Source organism: Saccostrea cucullata, unplaced genomic scaffold, assembly GCF_032062105.1.
Source record: "Saccostrea cucullata isolate Sc308-1 unplaced genomic scaffold, CSIRO_AGI_Scuc_v1 ctg1725, whole genome shotgun sequence".
Taxonomy (NCBI): Eukaryota; Metazoa; Mollusca; class Bivalvia; order Ostreida; family Ostreidae; genus Saccostrea; species Saccostrea cuccullata.
The window spans coordinates 84,260-103,721 of NW_026929188.1; the positions used below are offsets into that span (position 1 = coordinate 84,260).

Here is a 19,462-nt window from a genome sequence, read left to right on the forward strand (position 1 = left end):
ATTATGCCAATGATCTTAGTACATATATTTATGATAAAGAAAGGTGCATCTAGCAAAATAATTAATTTCATATTCTCTAGGTCGGGGTATAACCGCGGGGGGGGGGGGGGGGGGGGGGGGGTAACAGCACATAGTCTGAAGATAAATAAATGCTTTGAAATCTGCTCTGTGGTATTAACCAACCATTTATGATGAAATATAATTTATGATAAAATTTCCAAAATTTTGAAATATGTGGCCCCAGGGTCAGTGGTTCTTGTGAGGTGGGGTGCACGACTGGTTATAAAGTGAAAATGCATTTTCTCTTTCTTACTATGATCTAACACTGGGTATTAAGAAACTAGAGTAAGCATTCTAAGTGGTGCCTCAGTCAAAATTGTGAATTTCATGGCATCTGGTTTAAAACACAAACCATATTCAATTTTTGGAAATTTGTTTCATGATACTCAGGTGACCTATAAGGCCTGTGGGCCTCTTGTCATTTTGTCAACTTTAACTATATTGATATCTTGCTGATCCTGTTTTCCCTTCAAACATCTTTCTTAAACGCTTTTATAAGATTAGAACCAAACAGTGCAAATTCTGGAAAAAATGTTGTGTAACTCTTCTATGCGGAAGATAAGAAAATTTGTTTGTGGTATGTATCCTCAACATATAATTTGTAAATGATAATTGCTAAGAGCATAAATGTCCAGAAGCAATATTTTACCATGTTAAATCTGAAAATCAAAACTTTAAAAAAATATTTGCAAGTCACTGTTAATGAGAAAAAAGAATTAATTCATCCGTTTTAATAGTTTTAGCTCACCTGAGCCGAAGGCTCAAGTGAGCTTTTCTGATCATTGGTATTTATTATAATTAAATTTATCCTGCAACTACCCCTTGCATTGACCAATTAAGGTAACCTAATAAACCAAAGCTTTATTCGGTCAATGCCCTAATAAAGCCTCATTTATCTATTCTGACGTTCTAAAAGCATTGTGACGTCACGTATATTGCAATGTTTACGCCATGGCATCATAGTTTTAACTGCAGAGATGTGCCTAAATCTGTCGAAAATAGCTATTTTTGTAAAAAAAAAATATGTTGCAGGATAAACAAAATATATGATGACTGTCTTGAAATATAAGCGATATTTGGGCTCCGGTTGAAAACGTTTACATTTTCTTACCTTTGCCCAAATATTGCTTATATTTCAAGACAGTAACCATGATTTTATATATATCTATGTCTTAATTTAAGTGACATGCAGTTTGTTGATGATTTAGGCGACAGTAGTTCAAAATGGAGGAATATTTGGCATGCGATGGCAATAAAACATAAACAATGATCGTTTTTCATCAGAATTTTATTTATGAAACCAGAAACGATTATTAGCTCTTCTGAGCCAAAGGCTCAAAGAGCTAATCCTATGGCCATTTGTGCGGTGTGCGTTAACTTTTTAGAATATGGGCCATAACTCAAGAACCCCTTGGCCAATTATTGTCAAATTTGTCACAGGGTATCCTTGGCCCAAGGGCTACCATTTGTACTAAAATTAGGGGCGAGACCCTAAAACAAGGGGAGGTAATCATGAAAATAAAACCAAAAGTACTGGTTGCTAAAAAATCTTCTTTTCCAGAACCACCAAGCAGATTTTCACCAAAGTTACATACAAGGATCGAGATATGTTGAAGATTAAAAATTGTTCAAGGCATGACCCTGGGGCAAAGGGCGTGTTCTCAAGGTCACTTCAAAGTTGACCAAAATTTACACTTATTAAAAACGTTGATATTTTGCTTACTATAAAGACTAGGATCATCAAATCTTGTAAGTTGATGCATCTCAGGACTTGACATCATGTTAATACAAAAGTAGGTCACGGTGACCTACTTTTTAGCTTACCTGAGCCAAAGGCTCAAGTGAGCTTTTCTGATCAAAATTTGTCCGTTGTCTGTCGTCGTCGTCGTTGTTGTCGTCGCCGTTGTTGTCGTTAACTTTTCACATTTTCACCTTCTTCTCAAGAACCACTGGGCCAATTTCAGCCAAACTTGCCACAAAGTATCCTTGGGTAAAGGGAATTCAAGTTTGTTCAAATGAAGGGCCACGCCCTTTTCCAAGGGGAGATAATAATGAATTAGAGAAAAATTAATGGCATTGTTAAAAAATCTTCTTCTCAAGAACCACTGGGCCAGGAAAGATGAAACTCATGTGGAATCATCCTCAGGTAGAGGAGATTCAAGTTTCTTCAAATCATGACCCCCGGGGCTAGGGTGGGGCCAAAATGGCCGACCAAAGTTTTACATTGGAATATATAGGAAAAATCTTCAAAAATCTTCTTCTCAAGAACCACTAAGCCAGGAAAGATGAAACTCAAGTGGAATCATCCTCAGGTAGTGTAGATTCAAGTTTGTTCAAATCATGACCCCTGGGGCTAGGGTGGGGCCAAACTGGTCGACTAAATTTTTACATAGGAATATATAGGAAAAATCTTTAAAAATCTTCTTCTCAAGAACCACTGGGCCATGAAAGATGAAACTCGAGTGGAATCATCCTCAGGTAGTGTAGATTCAAATTTGTTCAAATCATGACCCCCGGGGCTAGGGTGGGGCCAAAATGGCTGACTAAATTTTTACATAGGAATATATAGGAAAAATCTTTAAAAATCTTCTTCTCAAGAACCACTGGGCCATGAAAGATGAACTCAAGTGGAATCATCCTCAGGTAGTGTAGATTCAAATTTGTTCAAATCATGACCCCCGGGGCTAGGGTGGGGCCAAAATGGCCGACCAAAGTTTAACACAGGAATATATAGGAAAAATCTTCAAAAATTTTCTTCTCAAGAACCACTGGGCCAGGAAAGATGAAACTCATGTGGGAATCATCCTCAGGTAGTGTAGATTCTAGTTTGTTCAAATCATGACCCCCGGGGCTAGGGTGGGGCCAAAATGGCCGACCAAAGTTTAACATAGGAATATATAGGAAAAATCTTCAAAAATCTTCTTCTTAAGAACCACTGGGCCAGGAAAGATGAAACTCAAGTGGAATCATCCTCAGGTAGTGTAGATTCAAGTTTGTTCAAATCATGACCCCTGGGGCTAGGGTGGGGCCAAAATGGCCGACCAAAGTTTAACATAGGAATATAAAGGAAAAATCTTTAAAAATCTTCTTCTCAAGAACCACTGGGCCAGGAAAGATGAAACTCGAGTGAAATCATCCTTAGGTAGTGTAGATTCTAGTTTGTTCAAATCATGACCCTCTGGGGGGTTATAATTTTAAACCCTCCCCTCCCCCACCCTCAGTAAACTCAGTTCTGATCTGATTTGTGCTTTTCCTAGCTGATGTGCTCAGGTGAGCACTGTGGCCCCTGGGCCTCTTGTTAAATTTTACGGGCTTTTGTTTTCAAATTGACTTGGAGGCATATTTTGGACACTTTAAGCCCTATGATCATAAAACTTTGTCAGTTGGTGCATCTTGGGTCCACAAACAACATCAACTTAAAAGTAGGTCATCGTAACCTACTTTTTGAATTTTATGGCTAATGTTTTCTAAAACATTAAATCCCATTATTTCAGACACCGAGAGGTTTAGAATCACCAAATCTTGTAAGTTGATGCATCTAGAGGCTTTAAAACATATTTATCAAAAAGTAGGTCACTGTAACCTACTTTTTGAACTTTGCAGGCATTTGTTTTAAAATTGTTTAAAAGGCATATTTTGAATACTATTAGACCTATGATCATCAAATTTTGTCAGTTGATGCATCTTTGGTCTTCAGAAAATGTCGACCAAAAAGTAGGACACTGTAACCTACTTTTGACATTTTATGGCTAGATTTAAGTATCTTGGGTACTAATTGGCTTAGAATCATTAAAATTGTCAGTTGATGCATCTTGGGTTTTCAAAGATTAACGACCAAAAAGTAGGTCACAGTGACCTACTTTTGACATTTTATGGCTATATTTTAGTATCTCAGGTACTTATTGGCTTAGAATCATCAAACTTTGTCATTCAATGCATCTTGGGTTTTCGGAGCATGTCGGAGCCTACCAAAAAGTAGGCCACAGTGACCTATTTTTGACATTTTATGGCTAGTTTTATGTATCTCAGGTACTAATTGGTTTAGAATCATCAAATTTTGTCATTTGATGCATCTTAGGTTTTCGGAGCATGTTGACCAAAAAGTAGGTCACGGTGACCCACTTTTGAATATCTCAGTTACTGATTGGCTTAGAATCATCAAACTTTGTCAGTAGATGCATCTTAGGTTTTTGGAGAATGTCGACCAAAAAGTAGGTCAAAAAGTAGGTCACAGTGACCTACTTTTGTCATTTTCAGGGTTCTCCACATTTGAAAATTTAACCATGGAGGAAGCTGCGCGAAGGCGAAATGTGGCCAAACACTAATGCATCTTAAACTTCCTAATCTTCATTAATCAATGATTGGTTTTACAATTTTTAAACTTACCCACAGCAACACAAAACAATGAAATAACTAACACTTTTCAAAGTTAAAAAAATAATAATTAGATTGAAAAGGATTAATCCTGTATCTTACTTCACAAATGTACCAAAATTTGCCCAGAACTGTAGTAACCTTCTGAAGGAATTTAAAGAAAAAATGTTGATAGCCAGTAACCATGGCATTAGATTAATAATTATAAGAATTGTAGCCTGTTGTTTGAAATGTTTTGTTTCAATATGACTAAAACTGATGAATGGGTAGTGTTTTTTTTTTTATTAAAGTTAACACACCAAAGAACATTTGGATAAGTGTCCCTTTTTTCTAAACGTTTTATTTTTCTAGATATTGCATTAATCACCATTCACCCAGCTTTGTTAACTTCTCCACGTGCCCAGAGCTAAAAAAAAGCGCCATGCGACGTTTCATAACAACAGGACGTAACTCTAAAACTAAGACGGCGATTGAGATGCAGGCCCTATGCACATTTTATCAAAAAGTTAATAAAGTTAAAGCTTAAAAACAGAGCATTGGAAATGATTAAATACAGAGGAATATGAAATTTTCACAGAGTATTTTTTTCTGGCACAGAAACTTGAATCGCAATCATGACGATTACTGTACTCTAATGAATACCGTAGCGGTATTGTAATCTTTTATAAACCGGTTATATATCTAATCATGTAGTGAACAAGTTGAAGTTCCCCCAAATTATTTACATGTGTTCAGGATAATTAACTCTCAATATATTGATCATCTGATTGACTCTCCATTGATTGTCACGCTTCACATCATCGTCGCAGGTTAACGACGTGTTTGTTTAGCACATTCCGCTTTCCTTCGAGACATGCCAGGTGCACGGTAGTCGTAGTATAAACACAATTAACTACTCAAGTCATTAAAAAAGTATGTGTCAGGACTGAAATGCTATTAATTTTAATCATGGCGGATGCCGATTTTATCCATGGCGCAGCTCGTTTAACCATGGCGCACATAAATTTAACCATGGCGGGCCGCCATGGTAAAACCCCTTGTGGAGAACCCTGATTTTATGGCTATATTTAGGTATTTCAGGTACTTATTGGTTTAAAATCATCAAACTTTCTTATTTGATGCATCTTGGGTTCTCAGAGAATGATGATCAAAATATAGGTCACGGTGACCTACTTGTGACATTTATGGCTATTCATTCAATCAAAAAGTAGGTCACCATGACCTACATATAGTATTTTATAGTTACATTTAAATATCTCCAGCCTTAACTAGCTAAGAATCATCAAACTTTGTCAGTTGATGCATCTTGGGTCTTAGGATAGATTGTATAATTTATCAGAAGAGTGATTCAAGGCCCATGGGCCTCTTGTATTTTTTTCAACAGTTAGGGTAGATGTATACGAGGGTCGTTAGAAAAGTTCGCGGACACATTGAATTATGGAAAATCTATAGTGTACTGTGAAGTATGACCTATATCTGAATAAATTCCTATATTTTGTTTATTGGTATGTAAAAAATCAGGTCCATATAATAAAATCTTGAAAATTTACAACGATTTTTACTATGAGGTCATGGGATTCACGGAGCAATCACTTGACGCAAGGCGACGTGACAACCAGATTTCAACCGGTTGAGCTTTGTCGCAGTTCTATAAATCTTTCATTTCTTCAGATTTTTCTTATCTTTTTTCTACTATAGAATTGAATATCTATATCAATTCATGTTATTTTTCTTCTATTTAATGTCTTTTGTACTGATTCGGATATTATTGAGATCTTTTAAAAAGTCTATGCAGTTAATCGATCAGGTATGGAAACTATGCAAAACCATATAGGCGCAACACAACGTCCTTGCGATACAGGGGTATTGAAATATCGATAGAGTTAATCATTCAAAATGTTAATCCTTCCATTCTTATGAAGCTACAACCATTTGAAAACTTGTCCTTTGTAGGTGTAGGAAATTCCCAGCAGCCTCTTGAACATTTTAATCTCTTTTTAGACACTTTCCAGTCTGCATACATAATTTTTACGTAGTGCAGTGCTCCATGACGCTCAATGACGTTCCGATTTTTGGCTGTGTTTTTAAGCATTGATCAGTTATAAACGGCTATAAAACAGTCATATACGCTCCAATTTAGTTCAAAATTTCTCCCAGTGACGTTTCATGAATACTTTAGCGGCAGGTAAAATATCATAAAACTCTTTGCAGTACAATTGTGCAATTTTTAATTTTGATAAAGAGTCTTTGTGATGTAAACGTGCCAAAAGGTAGCATGCTCCGTGAAGCAAGTTTTATCAAAATAAAAAAGCTGTATATTTTTCAATAATCATCGGGGAGCACCAAATTCTTGTATATTTATTGGAAGAAAGGTAAATATTTTATCTGGAAAGTTTGACCGGTTTCGTGGAAATAGCGCGCTCACAATAGAACTTGTCCGCTAACTTTTCTAACACCCCTCGTATTTCTACAACAGGTAGTGCTTATGTATATAAAGTTTCTGAAAATATAGTATTAGACTTGATGTAATTTGTTTCAAGGAGGAATCACCAATTCAAATGGACCAGGAGAATGGTCCTCGGCATCAAGAAAGTGATCTGAAAAAAAAGGGGTTGCATTTTGTTCCTATGTATTGAGTGCACCCCTACTTTTGAACAATTTTCCCATGAAAAAAAAAATTGGCCACTACATGTGACATTACGGTTAATCTGTTCATACAACAAAAATTGCACAGGTGAGTAATTTTACTTGCGTGTAAAATATTTGCACACATCAGCAAATTTTCGTTGTATGAATAGGGTATAAGTAAAGATATATACCGTAAATCTGGAAATTTTTGCTGTAGATAATTTTTTTGCAAATTTGCAAGTTCATTGCATTCGCAAAAATATTTTTCTTAAAAATATATCACCAATAAGAAAATGTAAACAAAGCAGTGGTCATTCACAAAATTTTGAAATGTAAAAATTAATCAACAGCATTTTAACCCGAATTCGCAAATTAAAATCGACATAAAAATTTCCAGATTTACGGTAATTCAGAATATCAGTTTTTGATTTTAATGAAAGGTGTTGCCATGGTTATTAAAAATAGAAATAACTGTGAAATACTTTCAAAATGCTACTCCTTTTTTACAGTTTGTCTTATTTCAATATAATCTGGCTTACAAGTTGCCCAAAAAAGAGGCTTTATCAAGGGTCATTATTCTATTTATGCTGTTTGTAAAGTTTCAAGTACCAACACCTACGTTTCTCTACCTCTGTTATAAGTACAAACCATGAGAGCTGGAGTCTCGACAGACTTCTGTTTTTTTTTTTTGCATAAGTCTTTTTAGCTCATCTCGACTTTCGTCGAGATGAACTTATAATATACCTCCAGTGTCGGCATTAGCGTTGATGTCCTGGTTAAAGTTTTAGAAGCAGGTCCATTCCTAGGCTAAGTAACTATAAGCCCCACCTGGATCAGACTTGCATGAATGATGCATCTAGGGATTAATTCTACCAGGCTTGCTTCGTACGCTGGATCTGACCTACATTTTCCAGATGAGTGACCAAGTTAAAGTTTTAGGAGCAGGTCCATTCCTAAGTAACTAAAAGCCCTACCTGGACCAAACTTGGATGATGCATCTAGGAATGACTTCTTCCAGACTTGCTTCGGATACTGGATCTGACCTACATTTTCCAGATGAGTGACTAGGAGTGAAACGGGTCACAGCAATATTTTTTCTTGGTTCGATACACGGTACCAAACCTCTATTTCTGGTTCGGTTCGTTTTTCGGTCGGTATCATCATTCAGTTAGGTTCCACATGTGGTACAAACATGCTTCTCCATTTAATTAGTTTAAAAACGTGAATTTTTGTGGACTTAAAGTCTGTAAAATAATTTTTAACAGTCAAATCAATTAAATTGATTTCTTTTATCCATTTTGCACATGTATTATTTGACTAGATTAACAAAGAAGAACCATAAAACAACAGTGGAATTTGTTTCCTTCTATCAAAATGTATCCACATAGAAAATAACCAAACCGAGACCAAATTTTATGATACATATCGAACGTTGAAGGAGGTGTATCGTTTCACCCCTATGAGTGACCAAGTTAAAGTTTTAGGAGTAGGTCCATTCCTAAGTAACTAAAATCCCTACATGGACCAAACTTGGATGATGCATGTAGGGATGGACACTACCAGACATGCTTGGGATGCAATCTCTCACCAAAGGGCGTTTTTACGCTCCGCTCCAACACCTCTGTTATCGTCTAAATTACAAGAATCTTGTAACACGAAAATAAATTATAGATTCCCACGAAGTTGGTAATTTTTTAAAATGAAATTAGAAATATCAATCTGTAGCACTTCTTTTGTTCTTTCAAAATTTAGATATATATTAAAATAGATTCAATATATACGGCACTATTTTGTTTGGAATTTTTACACACATTTTCATTTTGAAACCAAGGAGACAGAGTTAGAAAATATTTACTACCAGAGAGCTTAAAACACGTAAAATCATTGACAAAACATACAAAACAATCAATGTTTATACAATTTTTGTTGACATTTACTTATTTGGCAGTCCGAACTACTTTTTAGACGACAACAGAGGTGTAAGCCGAGCGCGCCCTCTGGTGAGAGATTGGCTTCGAATGCTGGATCTGACCTACATTTTCCAGTTGAGGGACCAGGCTAAAGTTTTCGGAGCAGGTTCATTCCTAAGTAACTATAAGCCCTACCTGGACCAAACTTGCATGAATGATTCATCTAGGGATGGACACTACCAGACTTGCTTCGGATGCTTTATCTGACCTAAATTTCCAGATAAGTGACCAGGTTAAATTTTTCGGAGCAGGTCCATTTCCCTAGTAACTAAAGCCTTACCTGGACCAAACTTGCAAGGATGATGCATCTCAGGATGGACACTACCAGACTTGCTTCAGATGCTGGATCTGACCTACATTTTCCAAATGATGGTACCATTGACCTACATTTTTTTCAAATAATCAACAGTGGTAAAGTTTTTGGAGTAGCTCTATAATTATATGGCCTGTTACGATTTAATATGCATTGGTGATGCATCTATGGATTGACAATTTCAGACTTGCTTTGATGAAGGAAATGAATGTCATTTTCTTGATTAGTGTACGGGTTAAGGTTTTTGGAACAGGTCAATTTCCAATGAACTATAAGAGCTACTTAAACAGGACTTGCATACATGATGTTATCAGGATGCACATTTACTTTGAAGAATTATGTGAGATTTGCATTACTTATAATGATCAAATTCATCGAGGTGAGCTTCATAATCTTTGATTACCTATGTTTTGTTTATGCAAAATATCATGCAAGCCAATGACTTTATCACATTATGAAACCCAAAGATTAAACACTTATTCTTAATTTTAATATAAGTAACTCTTTATTTATGGACGGATAGCAGACACTATAGGTGTTTATGCATTGAAAAAGTATTTTATTTTTGAAATCGCAGTGCTCCAAGTTGCGACTAAAACGGTCGCATTTGCAACCAAAAAATTGATTTTGCGACTAGAAATTAAAACTAAGTCGCATTTTCGCGACCGAGAAAATTTGGGCTGGCAACGTCCATCTTTTTATGATCGGGATCGAGATTTACGTTTTCAAGATTCTCTATCAAGACAATGTTTGAAGATATACGCTTTAAGGTTTCGTCAAGGTCAACATGTCTAAAAAATTTTTTTTTCAATAGCTCCAAAACTATGCCTGGTTATAAAGTCAAAACGTTTACAGTTTATAAATATATCATTGATTAATACATAGAAAGTATCACTTGATAACAAATACTTTTAAAAATTTTTTTCGGGGAGAAAAATTGTATCAGAAAATGTGCATATTTTAAAAAAAATGACCTGCTTTATTCTGTCCTTTTTGTGAAAACCATCATTGCAGAAATAATTTATGTTTATCATTGAAGGGCAAGTTGGACACGAATGGTCTCTGAAAGGCTGTTATTGAAAGCATGACATGTATAAAGACAAGACCCCTTTAGAACCCGCCATTTGCAATGTACTTTCACTTTCAAGCCTTAACATTTGGACAAAAGAAGCAGGGAAAACAACTTTCCAGAGCTATATAAGTCCAACTTGCCCTTCATTGATAAACATATTTTGTTTCTGCAATAATGGTTTTCACTAAGAGCACGGAATTAATTAGGTGTATTTTTTGAAAATATATGCATTTTTACGAAGAATTTTTCTCAATTACTTTTTTTCCAAGTATTTTTTTTTATCAAGTGATACTTTCTATCTGTTCGTCAATGAAAAATTGATAAACTGTAAAAGGTTTAACTTCATACCTCATATAGTTTTGGGGCTATTGTAAAAATAAATTTTTGAACATGTTGACCTTTGACGAAACCTTGACAGCATGCTGTATTAGTAATGTTTGATAGAACCAGAAACGTAATACATAGCGTCTCTGAGAGAATGGCATCCAAACGTCGTAAACTTTCTAGAGTTTCTCTGACCTGGTTATTAAAGTATTTGGTCAGTGGCTTGCATATCACAATTAATTAAGTGTTTTGGCAGCATTGATAACGACTGCGCTATGGCCATATGGGTAAGATACTTAGTAGTAAGTAAACAGGTAAACATGATAAACAATTGGCAAAGTCCTGCCTCAACAACTGTCAAAGTTTTATTTTCTTTTGATTAAACTTTAATTCTAGGATCAGATTACGTGTGTTCTTCTGTGTACCATACAAAGGGTGGTTGTATTCAAATTCAATTCAATTCTTTATTGGCACTAAAGCACATATTTATATACAGAAATGTGTTGTTAGCCATATACATGTATTGCAAAATATTATACTATTGTAAGCTTGTTTCTAACATCAAAACAGTCTCATATATAGACAGATTTGTTTCGTAGATCCAAAGTTATGTGGATTAAGCAAACAAGAAAAGTTATTAACATCTAGTAACCTCGAATACTTTTTTCTGACATTTTTATACACAGGACAATCAAATAAAAAGTGTTTTTCATCTTCAACAATAGTTTTACATTGGAAACAAAATCTATTTTCTCTAGGAATGACAGGATTACAGTATCTACCTGTTTCTATGTACAACTTATGTGCACTTATTCTTAACTTGGAAAGATAAGAAAATAAATTCTTTTGAAGTGGAAAACACAAGTATGGTTGGATTTCCAGTTTCTTAGCATCATAGTTGAATAATGTACTATAAAATGACAGCTTACCACATTGAGTATTGTTAATGTGTTGGAGTTCAGAAAAAAAATTATTTTCAAAGAAATCTTTAAGTTTAGGACTAAAAGTTTTAAAATCTGTGTCAAAGTTAAAATCTAACATCTTCTGTATTGATTTTACACAACTTTGCCAACATTTTTTATTTTCACTGGCCAATCGAGTATCTTCCAAGTAAGCATTCTTGAGCAAGACATTGCAATTATTATTTGTTTTTGTTAATTTTTCCAATCTGGAATAATATTTAAAAACAAGCTGGTAAATTTTGGTGTGTACAGGGAAAACACCTAATTCAATTTTAGTTGCTAAGTTTGATGCTTTATTATGGACACCTAAGATGTTTTTTAAGATAAAATTTTGGATTTTTTCAAAAGGAGTTTTATCAAAATTATTGGGATTTGTATTAAAATCAGAGATCCAAATTTCTGAAGAGTATGTTAAAATTGGAACAATAATTGATTCATATAGCTTTTAAACCACAAGCTGGGAGAGAGATTTGAGCCAAAGGGTAGTTTATGCTTTAAGGCAAAATAAGCTTTTCGGGCTCTGGCAGCAAGTCATCACAAGCATGTTTTAAACTGCCATTTGATTGTAAAAATACACCAAGATATTTGTACTTATCAGTAATATTTATATTATTATTGTTATAATAAAATGCATAATATTTCTTTATTTTTCTGGTAGAGCAAATCATAACCTTTGTTTTTTCTAAGTTTACATGCAACTTCCATTCTATACAATATCTTGAGAGACTTTCTATACAATTTTGGAGACCTTCAGCTGACTCTGATAATAAAACAAGATCATCAGCAAAAAATAAGTGATTAAAAGTTAAATCACCTAAACATACAGGGTAGGTCATAACTTTATCAAAAAATAATTTTCAAAATCGTCAACAAAAATATTAAATAAAGTAGGACTTAAATTGTCCCCTTGTTTAATAAAAATATATCCTTCAACTAGCAAAAGATTTCTAGTCATAGTAATCAATAATCTTTGATTTAATAAAAACATAACACATGTGGATGTTAGTTCATTGTTTTAATTGTGTTATTCACGTTTTCATCATGGCGAGTGAAAAATTTGTTAATGGCGACCAGAAATTCTGAAATGGCAACCAAAAAAAGTTTTAGGTCGCCATTTAGCGACCTAAAAGTAAGTGCGACGTGGAGCACTGAATCGCATGAATAAAAACCAGTCAGCTCTTTAGTGATTATCTTGTTATTTCTTTTCTTCTAGATAGGTCTTACATAGCAGCTGATTGGGAATCAGTAGCCAAGAATAAATTTTATTTGGAAAGGAAAGCAGAAGAATTTGAGCAACATATATCAATGACCATGAGGTCACAAAAGAAACAAGTTATACAATTAGATAACTGCTTGGATCTTTTTACAAAGGTGGAACAGCTTGGAGAAAATGATTTATGGTATGTTTCTTTTTGTCTTTTGAGCACTTTATTAACCTAACCAACTATATAAATTGTAATCAGGCATTTTGAACTGTTTCCTGATTCTTTGTTATGTTTTAAGAGGCAGTCCACCGAAAAACCAGGCAATGGGTGGCACATCACATGTCATGGATTTTAATTATTTTTTGCATGTAGACTTAGTATAGTAAGTGTTTACACTTGATAACATCAAAAAATTTTTTAGTGGTCCTCTAGTCCTATTTTTGGCAAATGCTTAATTTTAAGTGCTAAAATAGTAATTTTAATTCTTTGAAAATCTTCTTCTCTGCTCCTGGGTATTAAATTAACTTATTAAGTTCATAGTTATGATGAGCAAAAGTGCCTCTACCAAAATTGTGAAATTCATGGCCCCAGGGTCAGGGGTTCTGGTGTAAGGGCGTGACTCTATTGATTATATAGTGAAAATGCATTATTTCTTTGAAAATCTTCTTCTCTGTTCCTGAGTATTAAATAAACTAACTAAGTACATAGTTATGATGAGCAAGAGTGTCTCTACATAAATTGTGAAATTTATGGCCCCAGGGTCAGGGGTTCTGGTGTTAGGGCGTGACTCTATTGATTATATAGTGAAAATGCATTAATTTTTTGAAAATCTTCTTCTCTGCTTCTGAGTATTAAATTAATTAAGGACATAGTTATGATGAGCAAGAATGTTTCTACCAAAACTGTGAATTTTATGTCCCCATGATCAGGGGTTCTGGTGTTAGGGTGTGGCTCTATAATGATTATATAGTGAAAATACATTACATCTATTAAAATCTTGGTCTCTAATTCTGGGTAATAAGCAGATGAACTATTTATATAGTTATGATGGGCTCCTCTTCCAGAATTGTAAATTTCAAGGCCCCTGGGTCAGGGATACCAAAATGGGGGGGGGGGGGGGGCTCTACTTATATACTGAAAACGAATTGTTTGAAATCTGCTCCTTGGTATTAATCAAGTAATTTTGATAAGCAAGTGTGCATTTTCAAAAATTGTGCAATGTGTAGACCTAGGGTCAGGAGTTCGTGTGTGGTAGGAGCACTCCTGATTATTGCTGAATATTATTGATTAGTTGACATACATTTTTGTTCCCCTACCCTGCTTATGGGTATTAAGTAAACAAACTAAACAATTGGTAAGTGTAAATTTATGATTAGCAATGGTGCCTCTTTCAAAATTGTGAATACCATAGCATCTAGCTTAAAACATAAACCAAATTCAATCATTTGAAAGTTGTTGCATGATGCTCAGGTGACCTATAAGGCCCGTGGGCCTCTTGTTATGTGTACAGTCTTGATCAGCTTTATCAAAGGTTTTAAATCTGTCATCTGTAAAGCCTTTCCCCTATATTTTCCTATTTTACAAAATTTAATTTTATATAGATAAGAAAATGTTTTTTCAGGCTTAGCCTAATTATTTAAGAGCCCATAAATCGCAATCAAAAAGCAGAAGGGGGGAGAGGGGAGGGGGGGGGGCAAGGCAGCATTGTGGCATAATCTTAAAAAAAAAAAAAAAACTTGTTTTATAAATATGAAAACATTTTAGAATTTGTCAACATAGTCACATGTTTTTACTCCAGTATTAAATGTAAGTATGTGATTGTTTCAGTCGCCAAATTATTGATAAAGTAAATGAATAAAAATATTTAAAAAAAGAAAAAAGAAATGTTTCACTAAATTACCTTCCGTTTTAATGCCCAATTGTAGTAGGGAGTTCAGCAGTTATTTTCCTCAATACATGTATATATTTTTATTACTTATTTTTTAGTTTTTTTAAAAAATATATTTTTAATCGTTTCGGATTGTTTATTTTGATTTGACTGCATAGGCATACATGTATATATTCAAGTTTTTACAAATATCATGAAGTAAACATCTCAACTTCGTTGGATTAAATGTTGGAATGCGTAAATCCAAAATATTCAACATTCCTGGATATTCAGAAAAAAAAATCTCTTCACATCCCAATTTTATCAGAAATGTTCATTATAAACATTTAATTATTTTTACGCATACCCTATAGTTAATCATTAAAAAAATAAGGTCTTAGACATATATAAAATTACTTCTCAAAACAGACTTGTTTTAATACATCTATCTTTTTCTTTGCACTTTTATGCCAAGAATTTACAAACTTCTCTGGAAAACTTGTAACTATTTAATTGTGACGCAACATTAGTCAGGTATATGACGTCACTGATACATCAATGGAAACGTGGATTCAACCTGAATAATAGAGCCAACATTTAAATCTAAATATTGCGTTTGGAGGCAAAAATGAATTCTATTTTAAAGATTAAATAGTCATTTTTTGTTTAATAATTTTATTTTAGTGTATCGATTCTAAATATTTCATTAGGATTCCGATGGTAAGGTGTTGAGCAGATTTACCGATGCCACGGGAGATAACTCTTGCATCGCAAAATTTCATAAAAACATCTATGTATTTTGCCAGAAAACTACTGTCAAAAGTGTTTTTCCCACTGATTTAATTTTTGAAACAGAAAGATGAACTATTTCTAGACTTAGTTAGGCAAAAAATATAGTCCTGTTAAAAATGTATTGGAAGAAATTACAGTTCCTTGTTTCTGACCTACTTTCAATGGTTTATATAGGGGAATTCAAAAACACAAAACAAAAGGATATTTTACTAAATAAGTAATTTTCAAATAAATCTTCAATTACATTATTTGTTTTGGACTACATTGATACTGTTTTCAATAAAATATCAAATATCCCTCACATTCGATGTGCCGCCTATCAATACAATACTGCCTGGTTTTTCGGTGGACTGCCTCTTAATTCACATATCATAAAAGAGTCAAACAGTTTACTTGTTCACAAATGAACGTTAACTGTTTGATGGCTAAACTGATCCATTATGATGCCATTATTAATTCCCACACTTTACACCTATAAAATTTTATAAATTGAAGCATGTTTCATTTGAAATTATGATTTAAAAAGTAATCACAATACCCATAAAAATATATATTCAATTGAGGAATAATTTTTAGGTCCCATTAGTCACTCAGGTGACCTATTGCTATCCATTATTGCCCATCGTTGTGTGTCGTGTGTTAACATTTGAATATTTTCAGCCTCTTCTCTGAAACCACTGAACTAAATTCAACCAAATTCGGTATGCAGCATTTATGGGTGAAGGGGAACAAAAATTGTGAATTTTATGGTCTTGCCTCATGCTCCCCTGGGGCCTGAGGGATGGGGCCAAAACCACTTAAATTAAGGAAATCTTTAAAAATCTTCTTCTTCACTTCTGGACATCAAGCAATCAAACTGTTGGCCTCTACCAAAATTGTGAAATTCATGGCCCCAGGGTCAGGGGTTCTAGTGCTAGGGCGGATCGGGCTATATTGATTAAATAGTGAAAATGCATTATTTCTAGGGATGTCAACGAATAGTTGACTTTTCGACTATCAGTCGAATGGACCGACGATCGAATAATGAAATGACATTCGAATATTTAATAAATATGCAAAAAAGGAGGTGTTAAAGAATTTTCAACTCAAAATTGTATAGCGTCATTCCTCAAACCATTATAGTATCCGTCCTCAGACGAATAATAGCTTAAACACAGTCACATTTTTAGCTCTACTGGTCAGAGACCAGAAGAGCTTATGCGATAGTAATGCGTCCGGCGTCCGTCCATCTGTCTAGCTGTCCGTCTGTCTGTCTGTAAACAATTTTTCAAAATGCTACTCTTCCTACAGTTTTGGTCTGATTTCAATATAACTTGGCACACAAGTAGAATACACTTAACAGGTTGGGAACACATCCCCTTTAGCGAGATCATCTCGCTAAAGTGCGATTATCCCTCTGTAGCGGGAGAAAATACATCTCGGTAAACCGAGATTTGTACTCCTATTCAAACTGTAATCGTGTTAACTTCTGAAAAAGGAAAATCTGGGAGTAGGTTAACCCATTCGATAAATATTTATTGTCTCATCTCACTGCTGCAAATCATAGAAATTAGAGTAAGTTTATGAACATTAGCGTAGCCTTCCTACGGAGGACCACATGTGATAATTATCAGTACAACTAAACTTACTTCGGTTATAAGGTTATTGTAATTGCACGTTTACCTTATTTTTTTTAAATAAGCCTGCTTGAAAAGCGGGAGTATATACAGCATGATATAGTGATGGGGTGTCCGTCACTTTGAACTTTCCTTAGGGCATGACGATCTCGACACGAAGTCTGTTTGGTGACCTATATAATATATATAAATTCTTAAATCGTCTGATTGACTGATATTAAGTCCCACCTTCTTATTGTAAGAAGCGCCCTCATTGGTTCTTTGCTACACTCGTCAGAGTTTCCAGGATCTTCTAACAGAGATATTAATTCTTCTGAGTGTATATTTTACCCGTGAAAATAATACGTTCAGTTTCAGTTTTAAATTTTCGTCCTACGTAAATTAATCAACCCTAAAAATTATTTTATCCTATACTATGCACTGTCTCAAACTTTGCAAGTTATATTGGAAACGTGATATTTTAGGGGGAGGGGGGTACTAGGAACAAATATACATGTAGTAGGTAGGTTGTGCGACTAGATTTCTTTAAATGTATCATATACCAAGACTCTAATCAGCCATGGTAAAAGCTATCGACATAACCATTTTTAAATCTTTACCATAATTGAAAGTCTTACCGGTGATCAATCAAGACTCGATCTTCTAATAAGGAAGCTATTCATAAACATTAAGATCATCGCTTATATATAAAGGTGACTCTCTTATTAACTCTATAAAACAATTACAAGGTATAATAAAATGTAAAATACGAAGTATTCCATGCAATGTTCATAGATATTCTTTAAAAAATAAAGCATGTCATTAGCGATATTCATCCGGCGCCAAAATTAAATACGGTTGAAATTTTGCCGATTCGGCATTTAACAATAACAATCAACACTTTTAGCTCTTTTTATTTATTTGATTTTTTGGGGCAGATTTTTCAGAAGCCCCCCCCCCCCCACACTTTTAAATGTAAAAATGCCACCTGGTCTGTATTCTTTCATCCAGCTTATGTTTTGGAAAGTATTTGATTCCCTATTAAAATTTACACATTTTAACTTATGCAGGATCCCGACATATGTTTCCATATTTCCAATTAAAGTGTCCTCAAATGAAGAACTGTTCATTGTCACCAGTAAAAACATTAAGAATTTATGTCTTTAAAATACGAATACCTAGGGAATACTTCTTTATATTATAATTAGCAACGTTAGTAGCAGTAATTTCAACAATGCAATTTCGCATTTCTGTTTCTCTAATTTCGTATTGTTATGAAATGTAATTCAAGGTAACACGTTTACACTTTCAACATGCACGTTTCAGTGTTAATGAAAAGATGGGTAAGTGGTAACTGAAAAAAAAAAGTTCGAAGCTACCCCCCCCCCCCCCCTTCTACCCGCAGGAAATGGATTTTCAGGTTTGGACAAGGTCAAATTCTCCTCTTTTTTGTCAAGTTTTTTTCAGGTTGAATTTTTTCTCTTTGAATTAGCCACCCCCTTTTTTTCCAATTTGCCTCCGACGCCGTTGAATCATGCTTTCCTGAATTTACAAGTTTACCATGCATCAACATTTGCACGAAGTCAATATCGGTTAGACTCAATATAAACCTTTATTTTTTTTATTAATTTGTTTTCAATATTCCATTAAATTAATGATTTATCCATATTCTATACACATCTCAGTTTATACTTGTTTTTTTAAATCATGACTTTTCCACAAACATTAAAACCCTGTTGCGCTTCCGTACTTCTTTCGTCAACCAAAGATCAAAATATCTAAGCAAATATCATGGGTTTCTAGAGAACTTTATTTTTAACTTTTGTATAAAAATGGAAAGCTAAGATCCTAACGAATATAATTTGGATATCTATACATATTTTATATGCTTCCCAAACATATATATGACTGTAAATCTTGAGACCTTCGCTAAAAAGGCACGATTTACACGTGGATTTCAGCATTTTATTCTCACACGCAGCAGTGATTGCCTTATATTTCTAGCCAATATTGTCAGTTTTTTGTAGTAAATTCACGATTCAATGCAGCTTTCTCCCGGATTTTCAATACGTACGAGCTTTTTGATTATTTTATAACGAAAACAACAAAATTCCCGTTTACGGTAATGTTTTTTCTTCCGCTAAAGAGGGATAATCGCGATTTAGCGAGATGATCTCGCTAAAGGGGATGTGTTCCCAACCTGCTTAAGGGGGGACCTATGTCCGAAAAGTCTTTGTATGAAATTTTCAAAACTTTGCCATTTCTTTCCTGACCACTTGCTCTAAATTTTTAGGTATTAA

General features: G+C 34.3%; 1 protein-coding gene across 1 annotated transcript in view; it reads left to right on the forward strand.

Annotated features, from left to right (window-relative positions):
- Positions 1-19,462, forward strand: part of LOC134280029 (ubiquitin carboxyl-terminal hydrolase 4-like) — a 140,287-nt gene that overhangs the window by 70,401 nt on the left and 50,424 nt on the right. The window contains exon 9 of the mRNA XM_062762458.1: positions 12,917-13,103. Coding sequence (XP_062618442.1) covers positions 12,917-13,103 — 187 coding nt within the window. The remainder of the gene's footprint in view (positions 1-12,916; positions 13,104-19,462) is intronic.